Source organism: Mytilus edulis, chromosome 14, assembly GCF_963676685.1.
Source record: "Mytilus edulis chromosome 14, xbMytEdul2.2, whole genome shotgun sequence".
Taxonomy (NCBI): domain Eukaryota; kingdom Metazoa; phylum Mollusca; class Bivalvia; order Mytilida; family Mytilidae; genus Mytilus; species Mytilus edulis.
Window position 1 is genome coordinate 53119037 of NC_092357.1, and position 23513 is coordinate 53142549.

At 30.2% G+C, this 23513-nt stretch overlaps 1 protein-coding gene across 11 annotated transcripts in view; it reads left to right on the forward strand.

The window, feature by feature from the left end:
* LOC139503691 (titin-like) overlaps nucleotides 1-21472 on the forward strand; it is a 284829-nt gene extending 263357 nt beyond the window's left edge. For all 11 annotated transcript variants that reach the window (XM_071293518.1, XM_071293519.1, XM_071293520.1 and 8 more), the window contains 24 exons: nucleotides 308-598; nucleotides 1083-1140; nucleotides 1673-1791; nucleotides 2024-2227; nucleotides 2470-2769; nucleotides 3179-3447; nucleotides 3693-3816; nucleotides 4091-4232; nucleotides 4863-5038; nucleotides 5278-5502; nucleotides 5809-6004; nucleotides 6273-6310; nucleotides 6523-6549; nucleotides 7529-7921; nucleotides 8282-8422; nucleotides 9307-9342; nucleotides 10306-10354; nucleotides 10666-10795; nucleotides 11116-11275; nucleotides 12077-12104; nucleotides 12485-12632; nucleotides 13059-13197; nucleotides 13526-13588; nucleotides 21123-21472. In XM_071293518.1, coding sequence (XP_071149619.1) covers nucleotides 308-598; nucleotides 1083-1140; nucleotides 1673-1791; nucleotides 2024-2227; nucleotides 2470-2769; nucleotides 3179-3447; nucleotides 3693-3816; nucleotides 4091-4232; nucleotides 4863-5038; nucleotides 5278-5502; nucleotides 5809-6004; nucleotides 6273-6310; nucleotides 6523-6549; nucleotides 7529-7921; nucleotides 8282-8422; nucleotides 9307-9342; nucleotides 10306-10354; nucleotides 10666-10795; nucleotides 11116-11275; nucleotides 12077-12104; nucleotides 12485-12632; nucleotides 13059-13197; nucleotides 13526-13588; nucleotides 21123-21163 — 3497 coding nt within the window. In that variant the 3' untranslated portion in view covers nucleotides 21164-21472. The remainder of the gene's footprint in view (nucleotides 1-307; nucleotides 599-1082; nucleotides 1141-1672; nucleotides 1792-2023; nucleotides 2228-2469; nucleotides 2770-3178; nucleotides 3448-3692; nucleotides 3817-4090; nucleotides 4233-4862; nucleotides 5039-5277; nucleotides 5503-5808; nucleotides 6005-6272; nucleotides 6311-6522; nucleotides 6550-7528; nucleotides 7922-8281; nucleotides 8423-9306; nucleotides 9343-10305; nucleotides 10355-10665; nucleotides 10796-11115; nucleotides 11276-12076; nucleotides 12105-12484; nucleotides 12633-13058; nucleotides 13198-13525; nucleotides 13589-21122) is intronic.
* Nucleotides 21473-23513: the final 2041 nt, after the last annotated feature.

Consider the following 23513-nt stretch of genomic DNA (forward strand, 5'->3'; position numbering starts at 1 on the left):
CAGATTCCAAGGATTTTTTTGTGATTTCTATAAAATTTCTGTATCAAAAACACAAAACAGAAGAAAATAATAATTTTACCAGGCTGTATGTATTTTTACATCTTTATGGCAGAATATCTTCTTTTTAAAATCATGATTTTATATCTCTACATGTGCATTCTGTTGTTTCCATTTGTACAAAAATACATGATGCTACGATACCAGAATGCAAGTTGTTGTTCCTAAATTTTTCAAGGTTTACACCTCTTTTAAAAAAAATGTATATTTTGAAGCATTTTATTTAATAGATTTAACTATTATTTTTTAGAAATGCCACCCCATGCTCCTGTTGTTATGGAGCCTTTGACAGATACTGATGGATACGAAGGATCCCGTGTAGAATTAACCTGTAAGATCAGTGGGAAACCTTCGCCAAAGATCACATGGTTCCTTAACGGAGATGAGATCTTAGAAGATAAGAAATATCACATGTTATACAAAGACAATTATGCTTCATTGTTAATTAATGATCTTGAAGTAGAAGATGCTGGTAAATACCGCTGTAAGGCTGTTAATGAATTTGGAGATGTATCAACAACAGGAAAACTCAGTGTTGATGGTAGGTTTTCACTGTAATTTTTTTTTGGGGGGTGGGGTTGTTGTATTACAAAAAGCTTTAATAGATAAATGAAGATGTGGCATGAGTGCCAATGAGACAACTCTCCATCCAAGTCACAATTTGTAAAAGTAAACCATTAAAGGTCAATAAGAATATTTTAGTCGAATCTTGATAAAAATTAAGAAAGGTACGAAGTATTCCATCAATCTAGAATTTCATTCAAATATCTATATTTTCATAAATTTCATGTAGATAATAGATATTTCAGAGCAGTGACTGGTGGCTCATAATGGCACTCTTGTATCGGAGGTAAAATGAGAGAATTGCATATATTTTTCATAGTATATCCCATTTATATTCATTCTTAGAGACATAGTGAAAAAATTCTTGCAATTGTATCCCTTTAATTAGAAATTTAGCTGTGAATTCTTTCATGCAAGATACATATGATCAGTATATACATGTACATATTGTCTTATTGTAGAAAAGAAACACAGGAGAAGAAGGAAGAAACCAGAAGATGAAGCTATTGCCAAGATGCAGTAAGTGTTTTATAACGGAATGACCATCCCAACTTGTGACAGAACTTTTATTATTTTTTAGGATAATTTGATATATATGTTTGACTTATGCTGAGTTCAGAGTAATTCGAATTCGATTCGCATTAACTAATGTGAATTAGTTTAATTAGCATTCGAACATTTACGTCCTAACATCAATTCTAATTCAAATTACAATGCACGTCAAATTCGCTTTACTGTCCAAACGTCGTTAACTTTGAATTTGTATTAACAAGAATGTATTTCTAATTCAATTGGGTAATTCGAATTAAAAAAGAAGAGTGTGTGAACGCAATTAGTGAATTCGATTCGCATTCGATTCAAATTCAATTCGAATAATATGTCCGTGTGAGGCATTAAAATGAGATTCTTTTATTGAACTTTATCAATTGGTTAAATAATGCAGAAATTCTACTATTCTCAATGATTTGAAATTTCTTTGAAACAAACAAACAAAAATGTAGTTTATATTTGGTTGATCTATAGACTATATAGTATGTATGTTTTATTACAGATATCCTCGACATGACTATGATACCAGTTTGTTAGACAATAGTGTGCCACCATCATTCACTCTGCCACTGATTGACCAAGTAAAACGTGTAGGAGAGGCTCTAGAACTCACTGTAACAGGTCAGTAGAAATATTGATAAAAAGACCTATAAAAATTCCTAAAGACAAATAGTTATTACATTGCATTTTTTCAGTTTATCTGGAATTTAAGGAAGAGGCTTTTTGTCTTTTTTTTTAGATACTTTACAAAAATAATATCACATTTTGTAGATGTTTATTCATTTTGTACCTATATCATACCCAATGTTGTTTTTTCAGGTTTTTTTTATTGATATCCTTATTGTTTTTTCAGTAACGTGTCGTCCAGAACCTGATGTGACCTGGTACCACAATGGTAAAGTGATTAAATCCTCCGAGAGATATGACTTAGAACACATGAAGGGTGTATATCGTCTCATTATACATGAGATTGCTCCTGAAGATGCAGGACAATGGCAGTGTGAGGCAGTCAATCCGTATGGAAATTCTATGTGTTCTTGTGAAGTTAAAGTCATAGGTAAGATTGGCATTGGTAATTGATCATAATTCTTTTAACAAAAAAATTATTCTTAAAGTATTTCTTTTTTTCTAAGCCACAAATCACTGCAAAATTAGCAAGGTAACTGTTTCATTAAGGAGTTTTTACTGATTAGGTTGGTTTTTTTTTTTTTTTCATTAAGATAAAATCTGCCTGCCTGAAATTTCTTTCTGTTTTATTACATATATTTTTATATTGTATTTATAACTTCATTATTTCAGAAATCATCCCAGAAGGAGCTGTTCCACCTAAATTCACCAAAGGATTAGAGGATACTACTATTGTAGAGGGTAACTCTGTAAGACTAGAGGTCCAGGTCAAGGGATTCCCAGAACCAGAAATAGAGTGGTACAAAGAAAGACGACAACTGTTCTCTGGACGTCACTTCACAGTCTCAACTGAAGGTGACCTCCACGTATTAACTATCAGTGATACCTACCACCAAGACACAGGCAGATACATGTGTAGAGCTGTCAATGTTGTAGGCGCTTCTACAACTGAGGCCATTCTCCGTGTACAAAGTAAGAACATTTTATTGTAACTTTAAAGAATGAATTAACCAGTGCTTCAGTAAAATGTTTGGTTACTTACTTTGAACATTATTAAATCTCATCTGCAGGGTTCCATTTGTATACTAACTTTTACTTAATTATATTTTATTTACGGGTTTCATGGAGAGGGCTTACATAGGCTAAGCCTGTTGAATAAAATACTGTTTAAACTATGTGTTTTTGTATAGGTTGTTACGTCCTAGCCATACATATTCAATGTGATTTGATTTTATTTATACCAGTATGACGAATTGAAACCAACATTTTAATTTTAACAGTTTCTTAAAGTTATGTTAGAAATAATAAGCTGATTGTTGTAGACACATAACATACATTGAACCTTTTTTAATGAGTTTTTGTATAAATTTATCTATTCCAGAAGCACCAAAGGATGATGAACTAGATTCCTTCCAATCACCATCAACCTACCAGCCAATCAAACCTGTCACAGCAGAAACCACGGAAACACCAATGAGAAGGTTCAAAATAGAAACACCACCAAACTTTACAGCCAAACTGAAGGACAAGACAGTCTCTGTAGGAAATAGTGTCACATTCACCTGTACAGTAACAGGAATACCTAATCCTAAAGTCACATGGTACAGAGACGATCGTGATGTCACTAAGGAGTCACGATATCTCGTCAGGGTAGGTTATCCTCAAATTATATGTTATTGAGGTATTTGTAATGAGAAAGCCCACTTCAATTTGCCATAATTTCTTTTCTCTTTATAGTACATTTATTTATTATTTTCACAGCTAAGAAAAAACCTTTGTCTGCCTTTCATTTATGATATGGAAGATATAATCGAAATATAAGATTTATTCAATTGTTAATTTAATGAGTGTTTTCTTTCATTCTTTTTAAATAAATATTTTCCCTTTCTTTCCAGAACAAATATGGTTTGTTATCACTAGAGATCATGGATGTTACTGAGAGAGATATGGGACAGTTCACATGTAAAGCTGTTAACAGTGAAGGGGAGGCAACCTGCACGGCTTCTCTTGAAGTTGTTGGTGAGTAGATAGAAGTAAAATTAACAACTTCTTTTGACAGATTGATTTTTAGTGATTTATAGATCAAACTTTGAAAAGATGTACCCCAGTTTACAGAAAAATGCTTACTATATGAACAAATTTTAATCTGCTTATAAAAATAGAGTATTTTTTTTTTTTTTTTTTTTTTTATAAAAAAGATGGAGTTAAACAATCAAGCACAACAAATAGTTTTGATAAAAAATATTTACAAAACAATGATAGAATTTGTGAAGATAAAATGTTTGTCTTTCAGCTGCTGAAAAGGAACCATTAAGAGAACCAGTGAGTAAAAGAGCCCAGTTTATTGAACCATTACATGACATCATAGTTATGGCTGGAGAGGAGGTCACATTTACTTGTAAAGCTACAGGCAATCCAACCCCAACATTTAAATGGTAAGTTTTACCTAAAAAGTAAAATCACAAAAATACTGAACTCCGAGGAAAATTCAATCAGAAAGTCCCTAATCAAATGGCAAAATCAAAATGACAAAACACATCAAACTAAAGGATAACAACTGTCATATTCCTTAGACTTGATTGATAGTTTGGCTTATTAATAGTTTGGCCAAGATTAAATTGAATGGACATGTAAAAATTCATTTAATACAAACAATTCTGTTGGTCTGTTTTTGTTGTTCTAAAACTGCCAATTGGTTTACCTTTTTGTCCTGTCAGACTTTTTGTCTTCATCATAGTCTATGATGCTTATTCAGAGACATTACTGTATCATACGCTTATATCATTACTTCAATTTTTCTGATGGCACTCATATTTCATGTTGTAAAGTGGAAATGTCAGACAAGCCAGTTTATGACTTAGTTAAATGTTTTGATTATATAACTTGATTTGATGTTTTTATTTTTTTTAAATTATCAATTTCAATGAAATTCTGATAGGAGGATGTGGATTATAGTCTGCAATGACATAAATTTCTGGGGAAAATGTGCTATATTGCCAAAAATATATTTTCCATTTCTTGTAAATATTTTGCTTCTCTAACGGGCTATTCTCATAACTTTACAGGCAGAAGGATGGTACAAACATAACTGACTCACGACGTATTTACATTGGCTCTGACAGTGATGGTGTTGCTGAGCTGGTCATCAGAAGTTCACGGGTCAGTGACTCAGGACTCTATGGCATTATGGCTCAGAACTCATATGGACATACCAGATGTTCTGCTAGTCTCAAGGTCAAAGGTCAGTATCATTCATATTCATGTATAAGCTTTCATGTTAAAAGAGTTTTTTCATGTCAGAAGTCCAAATCGTGTTGATTTTGGTTACAATAGATTTCACTAAAAAGATGCAGGTGAAATCATAATTTGGTATTTTTTAATCAACAAATTTCTAGAAGGTGAAAGTATACATTACTATTATGTAAATAAATGAAACTATAGATTTATCCAATAAAATATTATTATGTTTAATTATTTTAGCCCGATCCAGTTCCAAGTCACCACCATCAACACCAAGCTATTCTGAGGAGGAAGAATTCTCCATGGCAACAAGACTTGAACGTACATACGACAGGAAGAAACCTGTGGATATACCAGGTGGACGCCCACCACACTTCACCTTGGCCCTTCCCAAAGTCATTGAATTAGATGAAGGTGACAGGTTACATTTGGACTGCTCTGTAGAGGGCTATCCTAAACCATTCTGTAAGTAGTAATATAGACTGCTTGACACCAAGTTTGATTGAAATAATTAAATATTATAAGTAGAGATTGATGCACTGAAAGATTTTATTTCATTTATCCATTTTGTTGGTTTTTAAAGGTATTTTCAAAACTACAACTTTTCATTTGCAAAATATAAGTCTGGAAGACATTCTGAAGTATTTCTGAAATAAAAGTAAAATAATTAAAAATTAAAAACAGTTCAAAATAATTGCTTCATTGATGATTATAATGATTTTAATAAATGTTATACATGATAGACTTCATTTTTATTTTAATCTATTTCAGTAACCTGGCACAAAGGAGTACGAGATCTGAAATATGACTACCGACACAAAACAACTTCTCTCCATGGAACCTATACCATAGAACTGCAGGAGGTTATGATGTCTGATGCTGGAGAGTACACTGCTAGAGCCTCTAATGCCCTCGGTGTTACAGAGGCTAAATGTGTAGTCAAAGTCAACAGAAAATCTAAATATAGGTTAGCATCAAGTGTGTTCTTCAAATCTGTAGAAAACAAATTGATAATAAATGTATTTAAAAACTGAAAAATCTTAGTAGATACAGGACAAGATCTTGTATATAAACTCATCTAAGCTAAACTCCTTTTAAAGTATGATGCAAGTATTTATATGTTTGTTTTTAAATTGGGGGTGGGGGAGTATTTTGATATATACAATAAAGTTAACGTGTGAAGAAGTAACTAAAATTGATGTTTTAAATAAAAGAAACTGTATTTGTTCTTACAGAGAAGAAGTACCAACAGATGAAGCATTGAAAGCTGCAGGTGAGTTCTGGCAATTTGATTCTCAAATTAATTTTGTGTGCCAAAATAATTTGTTTAATACAATGTGTGTTATCTCCCTTACACCATAGTTTCTATTAAAAATTTTATTAATATTTATTATGAATTATAACCTTTTATTTACATTTTTTTAAATTAAAGTACCTTTTTAAATTGTTTTGTATGATTTTAAAAGTCCTTCAATTAATTTTCAGGAGAATACCATGATAATAAAGGATTTGGTACTTATCTTTTCTCTGCATGTTTAAATAGATTAACTTTTAAATTTAGTCATAATATTTGAAATATATCACTTATCAATGTAGAATAAACTTAACATACTTGTCAGCAGTGTTTCTAAGAAATGTGAGCCTCAAATGGTAGAAAGTCTTTCAGTCATGAAAATTTTAAATAATAGAGGGGGAAAAATGGGACTAATATATAATATGTATTAGTCACAAACAAATATATAACTATGCTGACAAGTATATACTGTGGATTCATTTATTTTTCGTGGGCACCAGCTTTTACGGAATAAGGAAAACTTGCATGTCCATGGATAATTAATTTCGTGGTTTTACCAAAAAGTCTACATACAAGCCTGTTTTTCTTTGAACATTTGATTTTGTGGTTTGCCTGTATTCACACAATCCACAAAAAAAAGGTATCCCAACGAATATATTGAATCAACAGTAGTATAAAAATATATGACAGTCAGTAATTGTAGAAATACTGCACACAGGGTAAATCTATGCACTGTAGTTATTGAAGCACATACAAAATACTTAAGTACTAAGCTTGCTTAGGTAGAACTTTTTTAATTATAAAGATACTGAATTAGATATTTTATATAAAGCATCAAAGCCGGTTGTCTGAAAACATAGTATAGTAACATTGTATAAAAATAGTTTAAAAATAGAAATAAGTATAGTTGTATCTACATTTTTTCACTTATTTTGTTGCTCTATGATATCTTACATTTGAATAATTGCTAATCAATATTGGAAGGGCTCTAGGTCAATATCATTTGTAAACTGTTTCAAGATTACCATACATGTTGATTTTCCTCTTTGTCTCTAGTCAAACAATCTTAAATATTCTAGCAAGATTTATAAACTTTTTAAAAAAGAAAACTTTTTTCTTTTGTTTAAATGTTGAATAATGTACATAGAGATACATAAATTCCCTGAACAAGATCTGAATGTAATATTTCCTTTACAGCACCATTCTTCATTAAACATCTGCCTGCTGCCATGGACGTGATGGAAGGCATGAATGTACAGTACGACTGTTATGTGGAAGGGGACATAACTCTTATCAAAACAAAACAATCACAGATGAAGAAAGTCACATCACAATTCACTTCTCAAGAATTTGAAGGAAAATATAAAGACATTCCAACAATGGCCATTCCACCTATGATGATGGGTGGTGCTGGTGCTTCACCAAAACAAATGACAAAATCTGACGCTAAACAATCGCCTAGATTTCTAGACGGACTTGAAGATCTGACCTGTCGCACAGGTAGTATTGCTACCTTAACAGTTGTAGTTGAAGCCAATCCAGAGGCTCACATTACGTGGTTTAAAGATGGCAAAAGACTAATTAATTCAGGTGTGTATTCTTTATTTTATTGTATTTCATAAATATACCTCTGCAATTTGAAAATAAACCATATCCATGGAATCTTTTCACAAACATAACAAAAATGTAATCAATTCTGCTAGGTCTATGAACGTTTTTTAGGAGACCAATGATTGCACTTGTCAGGAGAAAAAGTCCAAATCTCATTCAGACTGTCTTTGACATCAAAGTCAATTTTCAATGTCAAGGAATTTTCTTTTCTCCACTATATGACCTGAAATAAAAAGCATAATTATTTATAATACTGGTACTCGGAAAGTCACTCAGTCAACATCAAATTTTAAGACTTTAAATATTTACTAATTTTAACCATTTAATGATTTATTTCAGACCACATAGAGATATTCTATGAAGACGGTGAATATGTCGTAGAAATCTATGATACAGAAATCTCTGACAAAGGGCTGTATAAATGTGTGGCAAAGAATGAACACGGATCAGCTGAGACACAGTGTAAACTTACACTAAGAGGTAACAGCTCTAAACCTTTACTAATCACATTATGATCATGTAAATAATATGTATTTATTTTTTGAGGCTTGACCATCATGGTATTGTTTTAATGATGATTTGTAGTAAGGGTAGTAAATTTGATATCTGCTGACATCAAACTCCCAACTCATTGCAAGAATATATCCATAGTGCAAATTGATTTTTGTTAAGCGTCCTGCTGTTGGTTCCAACTATCAATTGTGGAGGTTTAAATGGAGTACTTTCTTTACATACAATGTGACATAAGGGATATTAAGGACCACTCTTATCCAATTAAATTCATCAGTACCGTTTGATCCTCAGAATGTTGCAAATATAGATTCAATTCATTAAAAGCTAGCTTTAATTTATTTCACTAGTTATAGATTTTCAATATTATTTCTAATTGTTTCTTTGTTTAACATTTTAACATTAGTCTTCAGTAAAATTACATAATATGCATGGTTGTTAAAGTATTATTGGTAATTTTGTCAATTTCATTTATTAATGTGTTAAAAATGTAATTGTATTCATAAAAGCTTAACTGTGAGTAGCTGTCTTCAAATTTCCATGAATATTTCATATCAGATCAATCTTTTTCTATAAATAAAAAAAGACAATAATTGAAAAAGCTGCATCAAAAATGACTAAAAAGTACTTTTCAAGAATATGCATGGGAACTTATACAGAATGTATATGGCAAATATTTAGATGGCTACTACATTCGAACTCAACTCAGTATTGTATATTACTGATGTAGAATCATAGTACATAATAATATCATATACTACTAACAAGCTTATATACATATGTAGTTTCTATTAATAAACACCTTATTTTTGGTTAATAGTTGCATGAAGTAGAGATTTTATTTTTATTTTTAGCACCAGAAGATTTAGAAGACGATGATTTTCATTATGGTATGCTGCTTAACTTACAATCTTTATATAAAAACTTAAGGTGGTACCCAACACCTTAACTAAAATTAATTTGGCTCATTTAATTTTCTTAAAATTTTGACAAAGTATTTACTTTGACCCTTTGACAAAAATATAAAAATTTCAAAAAATTTGAATCAATCGTTTAATCAGAAAAATTACACTGGTTATATAGCAGTTTGACAAACACTTATTTTGATCATTGAAAAGCTTAATATTTCCTTAACAACGCAACGTAATTAAAACGTTTTGCTGATTTTACAGAGTTATCTCCCTGTAGTGTTAGGTACCACCTTAATAACAATAGTGCATACTCAAATCTTTTAGTTTCATTATTGTGACATAACTTACATATTATCACAAAAAATGTTAAGACATATTCTAGACGATATTTTGTATTTTAGGTCTAAAGTTTAAAGGTTGGGTTCCTGTAGACCTGTACACACTTTAACTATATATAAACTAAAAAATAAACCTAAAAGAATTTTCACAAATTGGAAATCTTTGAAAAGAAATCTTCACAAAATCAATTTGAAAGACAAAACCCAGAAGTTTTAACCCCAACATTGATTAATTGATTTGTTGGTGTGTTTAACACCCCTTTTAGCCCTAGTGGCTATTTTTTATGGCAAGTTTTCATTGGTAAAGGAGGAGAGAACCACTGATCTTTGATGGGTAAATTGGCATTCCTAGTCAATAAAGATTGGAGTTGAACACACTTCCCCTATGCTTGGTTCATACTGACAACTAGTGATACATTAGTTGCACTACTTAGGACCACTTAGCCACTGAGGCCACATTTCACGGGAAGAAAACTTATGTTTGTATCATATGTTCTTGAAAAAAATTGTTTTCATTGTAAAAGATTGGAATCCAATGTATTCAAATATTAATAACTTATATAGTTTGCCAGTGTCATAAGATATCTGTTTCCTTTAATTTCAGAAAAATCAGAACTACTGGCTTTACCTACAGATAAACCTGGAAAACACAAGTAAGTTACTGGTTCACTTTCTTATCTGCAAGCTCTCAGTGCTCATTAAAAAAAACAACAGAGGTTCATAGGCTTGCATTTGCTAAGGGGAGAGAATACTTTCCAAAACTGGAACACTTTAAACCTTAGCAAGCTGTAAACACAGAACAATCATTATAATTGCAACTAATATTTGTTAGAAGAGAGTTTTATATAGGTAGGAAATGTTCCATAAAGTGTGAAAGATATGTATAATAATATTAGAATGATATAATTAATATTTTATAAACATGATGATATTATTTAATTGTAATCATATTATATTTTTCCAGGAAATTTGCACCAAAGTTTGTTGTTGAATTAGAATCTGTTGTTGAGGTTTACCCGACAGACGACATACAATTTGTTTGTGTTATTGATGACACACTTGACAAAGTTTGGTGGGAAAAAGATGGAAAAGAGGTTAGTTAAGTTGTCATTTCATGTCAATGAGTAAAGATACATATCAATTATCTCCCTTTGGAAGAAAAACAATATTTGTTTCACAGTACATGTATAAAAAATTCTTAGACAAGAAAATTTAGAATTTTTATTGAAAAAAATTATAAAATACAATCTGCTATGAACATTAACAACAAAAATATTTTAAAATTATGAGTACTCTTTATTTTACTTTGAAGATAACTAATTTTATGTTTAAATTTCCTGTGTGAAATAACAGTTTTGAATTTTGACCTTAATTGAAATTACTTCCCATAATGCATCTGAATTTTATATTTCAGCTTCCCAGTTCTACCAATTCTACTATCAAACAAGAGGCTGACGGAACACAGCAATTAGAGATCAGAAATGTTGATCCTAAAGACCAAGGCCTATACACTTGTAAAGCTAAGACCAAATCTGGGGAAATTCTCAGAACTGATGCTAAACTTGTTGTTAAAGGTAAGTCTAAGTTTGATTGGGGAATTCTGAAAATTGTGAAAAAAGAGGGTCGAAAGATACCAGACTCCCAGATCGAAAAAATCAACTAACAAGGCCATGGCTAATAACAAAAAAGGACAAATAGACAAATACACCTGACACAACATAGAAAAACTTAACACAACACAAACCCCACCAAGAACTGGGGGTAATCTCAGGTGCTCTGGAAGGGTAAGCAGATCCTGCTCCACATGTGGCAACCGTCGTGTTGCTCATGTTATTACAAACCCAGTAAATAGTCTAATTGGGTAGGATATAACAATGGGATAAAAGGGTTCTCAGAATGATATGGTAGGACTGTTATGTTCAAATATTGCCGTACTTATATAATTAAGGACTATGACTACCAATAAGGTTTCACACAAATTAGAAAACGTACACAATACTGTAAACCAACTTATTCTCGTTGATACTTTATTTTGTGTTCCATATGATTTTCTCATTTTTGTGATGTAAATTATATCATTTTAAATATTCACTGTAATATATATGTTGTTTCCATACTGAGGAGTAGCAAAAATGAATAGCTTGCTATAATAAGTTGGTTTAAAGTAAGTTCAAAAACTAGTGCTGTGGATTATATCTTGTTTCAATGATAATTTCTACATCATACAAATTCTGAATCTAACATTGTTTTTTCTCATGCTATGTGTCCTTTAGTAAATATTTTTGATTCCAAATGCAGATTATATAAAAAAATAAAAATTTTAAGTACAACAAATGCAATAGTCATTACCTTATAGAAGTTTATATTTATTTCAGATAAATCAAAGGCTGACACTTCAAGCAGGTATGTTTTAGTGTAGATGGAATATTAGATGTTGACTATATATCCTTCTGTGCTTTTTGGTTTTTTTCTAGAATTCATTCTAGAAAAACAAATCAATGTTTTTGCTATGAATTATCAATTCTTTTCTTGTGGTAAATATAAAATACAAGTTACCTACTTGATTGGGCCTGATACAAGAATTGAATTATTTTTCACTTTTGACCTGCTTATGTATTACAGTAATTTGTAGTAACCAATGAGTTAAAGACATTTGTATGATGACAAATTGGATGGGGACTGCAACACATTTTAAATCAGTAACATTACTGTAGTCAAACACAAGCTTATGTTTACATTCAAATTGAAAATTGAATTTGATCAGTTTCCTTTTGTTTTTTTAGTGATTCTGCTAAACCAAAGTTTACAAGACAATTAAAGGACATTTTCTGTAAAGATGGGGACAATGTGACATTGGAATGTGAAATTCAAGGTCAGCCCCGCCCACAGATCACATGGTACAGAGAAAGCAAGGAAATTCTGGACAGCCAGGTAAGAACTAAAACTAAAATGACAATTTAATATCGAATCATCAATGACAGTGTTTTCATTATGATTTTTATTTTGCGTTCTTTGAATATAAAAACAAAATTGCTTTGTATGTTTCATAACATGGTTGCTTCTATAAATGGAGAAAAAAAAATTGTAGTAGAATATGTACGAGATTGCAAAGGCCTTAGACAAATCTGACCTTAGTTGATTTTGCCTTTTAGCTTTGATGCTCCTATATCTCTTCTTTTTTTATTTTTGCTTAACAATCTTTTAATCTTTTCATTTTTAATTGTACCTGAATGCTGATTTTTTTTCAAGAAAAAGAAGACTGTATTATTGTCTCAAAAGGACAATAAAGATTCAATGGACTTAAAGTCATTATTTTATATAATAAATGCATTGTTTAAATTTAATTTTGTATTTTAGGATTTCCAGATAAGTGCTATTGGAGACAAATGTAAATTAATTATAATGGAAGTTTTCCCTGAAGATGATGGAAAATACTCTTGTAAAGCCGTCAGTGAGAAAGGGGAGGCAACTACCTCATGTCAACTACTTGTTGAAGGTAAATATTGGTGTCCAGCTTCATAACCATGAATAATTAACATATTCATGAATTGATTTTACATAATTAACATATTCATGAATTGATTTTATATAATTAACATATTCATGAATTGATTTTATATAATTAACATATTCATTCCTATAATTAACACATTCATGAACATTTTCATGCATATTTTCGTCTTAATTTCATCTGTTATTAACATAAAACATACCACAGTTTATTAAAAAATTATCGTAAAGTATGGTACCATCAGAGAATATTCATAAATGTTTACACTGTTCATCATCATATATTAACCAATCACTGTTCTTCCTTCTGACAGACCCCGCCTCTTTTTACCTTGACTCAGCCTCTGTATCATCCATTGGATCAAGTGTTAGTCGTGGTAAGATTCATGTTGCCATTGTGTTTCCATAGTTGTACTGTCATAGAAACCATAATTTAATGTTGTTATAGATAAACGTAATGAAAGCTGAACTACCATTTTCTTTTAATTTTTAAAATAAACCAATAACTACTTGTTAATTTGTTAAAAATGAGTTCAGCTTTCATTACATTAGAACTTAGAGCCTAGGTACTGCAGTTAAAGGGAAATAACTCTGATCACCTTGAATGTGATACTAAAGGGAGATTACTTTGTAAGTCACTAGTTAAGTGAATTAATCACACAAATAAAACCTTAAGTGGAGTGGATATTTATTTCCTAATTAATAAAAGTTTTGAAATGTATGGCCTAGTTCTCTCAATTAATTACAATTTAATGCTGGTGTGGTCTGGAAGTTAGCCAACTTTAATTGAAATCCCTGCCATCTTATCTTTTAATTATCAGATTGATTTTTATATGATATGTAAAGAGCTTGATAGTTTTTATGTAAATTGAAGTGTGATACCTGCACAGCTGTGAATCAGTTAGGCTTTTGTCACCAATGTTAAAATCAATTCAATTTGCATGCATTTGAGATTAGTGAATAGAAATTTAGATGGGGTATATAAAAATGTAAATTGTGCATTGATTACTATTGCAGTCTACAAATTGATCCACTTATAACTAATGTCTTTTCCTTGGTTAAGGCATATCTTAAATACTTATGGCTTTGGGAAGCTTTGTATGATAGTGTCTGTCTAGTTTGATAATGAAACTAACACTTTTCAACACCAGCACTTGTTTCTGAAAAATAATTATCTATGCACCTTACTTTAAGGTGATATATTAAATTATATATATATGTATTTTCTTTTTAAGAGACAAGTGCCTGATCTTTACCAATAATATTTTATCTGCTACCATTGATTAGTATAAAGACTTTAAATTGTCTGCACTGTTAGAAAAGTATGCTTGTATACATGCCAAATTAAAACTTGTATTGATCTTTACATTGGTATGCCAAGCTGACCCGTTTGTCAATAAACAATATGAAAATTAAATTTCAAAATAGTTTTCAATGAAGTAGCATAAAAGATAGGTTACTGATATAACTCCAGTACAAACTGAGAGATCAGCCGTAAGACATATTTTATTAATTCAGACTCTTGATAACTAAACAGGTTAATATCCATGATTTTGACACCGCTATCTCAAATCAAATAGTCCTTCCTTAGCAATAGAGTCACGATTTGATAGAAGGCTGGTATTTAAAGTTTGAAAACTTGTAGTAAATTAAATTAAACAATTAGGGTCATACAAATTGCAGCTGAAGAAGTGCTACCTAGAAACACAGACTTGAACATATATGTTGTTGTTTTAGTAAATGGTTGTAATGATATATGATGTTGAGAACTAAGTGATCTAGGCAGCATGTCAACATAAGTCTTGTGTATAATCATTTCCTCCACACCTTTTGTTATTGAATAGTGAGGCAGAACTTTCTCTGGAGATCAAAGTAAAGAATACCGTTTCTACTGTGTACTATATTTATTTTTCAATTCACCTTCATGACCAAGAAATTTGGGCTTTCTAAATAAAAAAAACAAACATAAGTGAAAATCTTTGAAAAAGTTTTTCAGAATTAGAGATAATTTCTTAATTACGGCTTATATAAAACTCTATTTCATTACTTTTTAAGTTCAAGATTTTCTTGTGGTTTTATATGTTGTATACAAATTTTGAAGCAAGACATTGTGCATAATCAGGTCACCTTGAACGTTCATTATAAATTACTTGCTTGTACAATCTGTCATTATCAATTATAAATTGTGCAAAGTTTGTATAAATATAAGAATAATTAATTATTCATTTTTGTCACATTAGAAACATAGGCTATAGGCTTAGGCTATTTTTACTAAAACATAGACAGGTTTATGCCAAAGTTGTGACCCAGTGAACCTTTATGCTATAAAAAAGCATTAAGAGAAAGAAAATATGTTGATTACTTTACAAATAAGAACTTAAGTCCTCCTTTATGACTCATTTTTTCAAAAAAGAATTCCTAAATTTAAAAATCCAATTTCAAAGTGCTCACAAGATAACAGACCTTTTCATAAGCACAACAAGCCCATTGTTTTTACACTATTAAAATTCTAAGTGACAAGTTTATCAGTTAGAGACAGGAGGAGCCATCTACGCCATTGTAAACAAAGAGAGCACATAAAATATAAACATAAATAAACAAATTAAGGAAATGATTTGTTGATAGGTGTAGGAGTTAATTCTCCATTTAATTGATGTCACAGATAACATTTTCACAAATAATTAACCATAGATACATGTTTTTAAATTACTATTAAATGTATTAGTCATTGATGAATAGTAAGGCAAGGAGCTTTGTATACAAATTGTCACTGATTTCTTGCATAAATGTTAAATGCAAAAGTTGACAAAGAATAGTTTTTTAAAGGGTGAATTTCCATTAAATTTTGTATAAAATTCTGAAATACTTCCAATTACCGATACTCCACCTTAAAGTAAATAGTCCAAGCTGTCTTGTGGTTTTCTTTACTAAAAGTTAGAGAATGGCTCTACATGAGGTTCTTTCTATAAATTAGTCATGAAAATTAAGAAACTGTCCTTATTATAAATAGAATTTAATATACTATATTTTTCTTCAAAAGCCATTTTATTGAGAAAAGGTATTGATTTGGATCTTGGTGCAAGCCCCAAGAAATAACTTTGGGTGGAAGCTCGGGTGGAAGGGTTTAAATAGATTAAAATAATAGTTCAAATTCACTTTATAGTCATTGTTGATGAATTCTCCTCTTTATTGATGATTATTGAATTCAAACAGGGGTTTTCTCACTTTGGTACAGGTATGAGGACATTCTTGTAGGATGGTATCATGTGTATTGTCTGGGGCTCATCAAAGGATTACCTAATACATTATAACACCTTGTACATTGTCTGAGGTACATCAAAGGGATTACCTAACATAGTGTAATCCTAGTGTATTAACCCATCATTTATAAGTACATATACTACACCTGTATGTGTTCTAGGTACAAATTACAGGTGACTTTATGACACCTATCAGACAAGGTACTATAACATGTTATTAAGTAGAATCCGAGGGTGTGTTAAGGACTTACTGGTCATCTACACGGTACTTCAGACAAATCTTATGTAGGGGATAAACTTTGGTGCAAATATATCATAAATTTAAGTTATTGTATAATTTAACCAAAATGTCATTGAAGAGACTTCTTCAAGGGTGCAATATAAGTTATAAAATAATAAATTTGACTTCTTGTGGTGTTTTGTGAACTGTTGTTAAGTCTGTTGATCTTTTTTTTTTTTTAGCCTTGGCGTTGTCGGTTTATTTTTTTACTTATGAGTTTGTCCCTTTGGTATCTTTCGCCTCTCTTTTAGAAATGTGAAAATTGAAAAATATGGGAAAATGTGGTAGAATGAAAAACAAAAACACATAAAAAATATGATATTTTATAACATGGTAGGATGTGGTCATCTTGCACTGACATTTTAAGACCTATTATCTCTTGAAGATGGCTCTTGGTTAGGTCATAAAGAAATTAGAACACTCAACTATTTAGAAGATCAAGAACAAGTCATAGGTGTCAAACTTGTGGCTTAGGCAGCCACAGGAATTAATAACCTTTAATATATTGAGTGCCTTCGTAAAAAGGCTTTTTATCAGAAATTTTATTGTTGCTTACATTTATAATGGCTGGTGGTTTTCTATTCTTATCTATAAAGAATCACACACCCCTGGATACACTCCTTGGGATCAAAGCAAATAAAACGACTAATTTCACCAAATTTGTAAAGCTTTTGTGAGAAGTAAATTGAAGGTAAAAATACTTCAATTTAAAATATAAATAGGCTTTGACCACAACTGAGGTTTTGTACAAACTAAAGACAGAGTTCTGTTAAACAAGGTTATCAAATTTTATTTATGGAGATTATAAAAAACTTAATAATTAGAAATATTTTTAAGCAAGTTTATTCTGGGACATTTTATATCAGTCTACTATTCCCACGACTATTGTTGGGAAAAATGATCTGTAAAAGTTTGAACTTGGAGGAAATTGTGAAGTGTTCTTAATAATCATATCTACACTGTTATTTGGAAAATGACTCAAAAATCCATAAATAGGATAAATTTTATGTCATAAAAATTTAAAAGCATATGGACAATAAATTGAAGATTTATATCTTAAAAGTAAAAATTTAAGAATTATGTGTTATAATTCAAATCGAGCTGACAAGCTATAAAATAAATGTAAATACCATTTTAAAGCAAATGTTTGAGTTTTATTCAGAAGCAGACAATAAATATTCGCATTTTTAAATAGTTTAAATTTTTCTCACTTTGAATTGCAATTTATGTGCATTCTTCTCAGATAAATATCAACAAGGTATATTTTAAATTCCATTAAATTCTATTTTAAAGTTTAAAACCTATGGTTTGTTGGTATAAATATATGGTTTAACGGATTATGATATATAGGGTGTCATGTTTTGTAAAGATTGATTGATGGCTTGTCCAGGATGTACCCACATTTAAGGCAACAATATAATGCATATAATGTTTGTACTTTTGAAAGTGGGGGAGGGAAGGAGGGAACTACTATTTCACTCCAAATATTCTTCTTCTTTCAATTATGAAGCAAATTCACTTAAAAAACTTAAATATTACTTTGAAATTCCATAGTTTGAAGTCATAATAGTTAGGCAATACACATTTGTGTTATATTAAGTTCTATTAAAATATAAGAAAATTTTCTGCTATTTCTTTCATAATTATGAATCAGAGTTTCATTGTCATGGTATTTTTTAAAATATGAATGTCACATGCTTTACTATTAAATGTAGAATGAAATTTTCTTAATTGTTTCTTTTGAAATGATTTGGACTTTTAAACAAGTTTCATAATGAATCATCATTGAATTGATAAGATCATATCATCAATGTCTACTTATTACAAATTACTCACACAATTATAATTAGAAGTTTTCAATACACACATTGAGAGGTATTGCATGGGATAAAATTACCACTGAAATGCACTGAAATGAGGAATCTGTACAACCATTGATAAAATTACCACTGAAATAAGGAATCTGTACAACCATTGATAAAATTACCACTGAAATGACCCTGAAGTGCAAGTTACTTCAATTTCCTTTGGAAAAACTTTGGAAATTAAACATATTATTATTGTGTATATTTCATATTTAAAACAGACTAAAATGTTAAAACCCCAATTAAAAAAAAGTTATATCAACTATTATCAAACTCTTATTGATGATAAAATAAATAACTTAAATGAAAATAATAAAATATATCTATATAAATTTCTTAAATCTAATATAAATAACCAAATGCAATACTACCTATCACACCTAAGTAAAGAGACAAGAAAAATGTTAACCAAATTATGAATAAGCGAACATTGTCTCTTCATAGAAACTGGACGATATACCAAAATACCACGAAATGAAAGAAAATGTAAAATATGTAATATCTTAGACGATGAATTTCATTTTTTCTTCAACTGTAAAATAAATAAAAATATAAGAGAAATCTTTCTAAAATATTATATACAAAAATATGTAAATTTTAATACACTTAATTTTACTGATAAACTCGTGATAATACTTAATCCATCAACACCAAATGATGTAAAAGCAGTTGTTTCTTTTATTAAAGAGTCATTAGAACTGAGGAAAGGAGAACAGTAACTGTTTTTATCATATTTCTTATAATATTGTCGAGTTTTCATTATGTTTCATTATGTTTGTTTGTCAATGTATTTGCCACAACCAAAATTGGTTTTTGTATGTTTTGCAAATAAAGATATATTTATATTATTTGAGGGATGACACTTTTGTAGATTTTGAAGGTTTTTGGTGAACCATGAAAAATTTTCAAAGGAGGGGGCCCACTGACTGACCTTAAGGGGGGCCTGCTCCAGTCACACGTCAGTGATTCTCTATATAAGCAACCAAATTTTTTCCCAAAAAGCCCCCCCCCCTCCCCCCCCTCCCTAAATCCGCCTTTGACAAATATACCTAAATTTTGAGGTAATTACAAAACAGAAAGTCAAAAGGCAAAATTAAAAGATCAAACGAATGGATAACAACTGTCATTTTCTTGACTTAATATAGACATTTTCTGAAATAGCATTCAACTAAGTAAAATTTTTCTATAGGGAGATCCTTGTAGTAAATACTAAGAATCTGCTTTGGGCATACATTTTCATTCATGAATACATAGCAAGTATCATAACTTTTTTTCAATATTAATCACCAGCATTATACTACAGATATCTTCCAAAAAGAATGGAAACCTTTATCTCTGGGAAACCTTAAAGGACATTTTCACATCCAAAATGTAAAAAACAGAGACATATATATGTCTCTGGTAAAAACACTTTCACTTGTTCATATTGAAACTGATATAAATCTGTAAAGATAATCTCTTCCTGGCTTTAAATGGTTTTCTCATCATTGTTTAAACTGACTTTGTAAGATCTATAAAATCCCATTTACAGGAAGCAATATTTCAAAATTTCAAAAATATTTAAGATTTTTTCCCTCCTAAAAATAAATTATGATTCAGTGTATTCTGGTATAAAATTACCATTGATAACCTGGACTTTTTGTTGGTTAATCATTGTAGATTTTGAATTTGAATGTAAACCTGTGTAAAGCCCCTCGAGTAAATGAGGAAGGAAAAGAAATATCTGTAAGATGAAACATATTAAACATGTCAGTCAAGTTTAAGTCAGGTGTTTTCCTGTTTGTATTTACATGTATAACAGTTTTAAGTACCTTATACAATATATCAATTGTTAAGTAGTATCTTTGTACATCATGATATAGATAAAATCCTAAGCTGATGAGTAATCAGTTATTGGAAAAAAATGATAAATCTGAAACAATGGAGACATAGGTATATGCTAATGAAACTGCAACTCCTAAAGACCAAAACCAGAAAAATACAACAACATGAAGACATCTAGAGATCAACATACTAGAAATTACAGCATGCACAATTTTCCTACTAATGACAAGCAATAGTATCACTTGAACTGAGGAAGGTTCTGCTTTTTACAGAGTTAAGGCAACATTTACTTTTGCACTTATTCTCTGTGATTGACCAAGCTTTGAAACATTTAGTGAAATAACTGATCTCTGAAATAACTTATAGTCATATTCACTTTCTGTAATGTCTGAAAGTTTTCAATGTTTATATTATTTGGTTATTTTTGCATTTAATGATATCATTTGTCAATAATTGCATTTATAAACTTTTGTTAAATAATTGCGGTTTCCTTTTAGGTAAAGAAGTACCTGTAATTCTTACTTTACATGTCATTCTGAGGTACAATATGGTTTAAAGGATTACATAAATTCATGTTTCAACAGAATTTATTTGATTTTCATGTGTTTATCTCTAAAGCTATAAAGTTATTACAGTTCTTGGTTTGACCAAATGTTCTTATCATGTTTTATTTATTTTTCAGGTGATCGAAAATCAGCGACACCTGCAAGACCAACAAAGTAAACAAAAACAATCATGAACTTGACCACAATATTCTTATTCAACTTTGGAAACTGCATTATTTTCATATGTAAATCTTGATCTGGACAAGGTCAACGACCCTCTGATCTTCTGCAGAACACGAATATTCATTGGATAAACCTCATTTTATATTTCCGAAGTTGGAATAGAACAATAAATACCGATTATGACAACCCTGACAACTTTCATGGATTTGACAATTATCTCTCTACAACCGGATTTGACAAACAAACTACCTAATTTGACTTATTTATTACCGGACATTACCATAGAAACATCAGAAAATTGTTACCATGACTACCAACAAACCTGTGATAAGGACTATTTATTTATTTGATGTGCAATAAAGTAGTATAGAAAAAAAAGTATTTTTGTCTCTTAAGAAGGGTACACCAGATTTAAGATTTAGTTAATAAATATAGGAAGATGTGGTATGAGTGTCAATGAGACAACTCTCCATCCAAGTTACAATTTTCATTTGTTAAATTCTTCTGAATAATGGCTAGGATGAACTTCTCCAGGAAACAGGTATAACAACCAAACATGGTATACTAGATTTCTTATTGTTGAAACCATCAGATAATATTCAGACCAAAAGTTGTACAAATATTGAAGCCTGAACACAATCAGAGAAAAAAAAGTCTGCCTCACACTCAGTATGCTTACAAGATTCACCAGAAATATTGCATCTCTAGACATTCTAAAACTACAACATAAACAATATAATGGTATATATCATAATGTCTCAATTAATCTGATTAAAATTTAGTTTTTTTCTCCCTTGTCACCTGAGATCACCCCAAAAATATTTTTGGTGGGGTTCGTGTTGCTTAGTCTTTGGTTTTCCATGTTGTGTCTTTTGTACTTCTATTTGTCTGCTTGTCTTTTTATTTTTAGCCATCGCATTGTCAGTTTATTTTCAATCTATGAGTTTGACCGCCCCTCTGGTATCTTTCGTCCCTCTTATGTCATAAGCATAGTGAAAAATCCCAGATGCAAGTTTATATAGATTTCTCATAAAAGGAATTATATAGACTAATAAAGGATTTGCTAGAAACCCAACAGGTGAAGTTCTGGACAAATATATGTCTGTTTTATCATGCTAATGATCAAACTGTGCTTTTTTCACTCATGATAGAAATGTGCTCCATCCTACACTCATTTGATTTGGTACATGTTTTGCATAGTGATACAGAAAAAAAAATTGGGAAGTGATACATTTGTTGAGGTTTGTTAAACATGTTGTTGATAACATTTGTCCTGATAAGACAAAACATAGTAGTAGTCATCCCTGTTAGACTAGACCACTTTTTCCCCATAGATCCAATGTTAAAGCCGCCATTTTGTTTGGAGGAGGGAATTTTCGACAAGGGTCAAGTGGTCATTTTTTTTTTATTAAGTAATATAATTAGGGAAATGTTGTGTTTTCTTAATTAATAATTAATTGTGACAATTAATAATATAATTAATAATATTGATTAAGTCAATATTTAGTGATGACAATGGTTCAAATCTAATTAATATTATCGATTTATACATGTTATATCTACTCTTGTAGCGCAGGTAATAGGGTTTGACCAAATCAATTAAAACAAAACCTTTTTTTTTGTTGGTGACCAGTGGAAGAATAAACAGTATGTCATCTTTTGTGTTAAAACAATACGTATACCATTGTAAACAACGGACGTATTCCAAAATATTTTCTTCAACATTGTCAAATGTAAATGACCTACTAAATGAACCTTACATTCAATGTTTACATGAGTATAAATAGATGTTTGTGTACATATGTTATTTTTTTTATTTAAGAGTGAACGTTTATTCTGTTTTTGTTTGTGAAAGTCGGGTGATATCTATTATGTAAATTAGAGACAATTGTTTTAAATAAATATGATTAAATAGTGATAACTTGGGTCATGTTTACATTTTGAATATGTTAAAATCTGACGCTATCTATTATAACTGGATTAAACCGGTTTATACCTATTCATGAATAAACATAGTATGTCGGGTTAATGAAATACTAATTTCAATCCGATTTTTCTTTTTTAATTCTTCAGAACGTTTCTCGTAAATGGCATCAGAAATGTTTAGATTTTCATGTATATTTATCTATTTTTATGATTATTAGTTGGTATATACGAGAAATTACATATGCAGTAAGATGGAAAAAAAAGTTTGGTATAAAAATAATATACACTGTCAATTTCATATTTTTTATTTGTAATACATATACAATTATAAAAGAAATCAATGAGATTGAAAGTCTTTAACATCACTGGCTTTCACCCATGAATTAAACTTGGTTGGCCAATTTAACCATTTGATATAA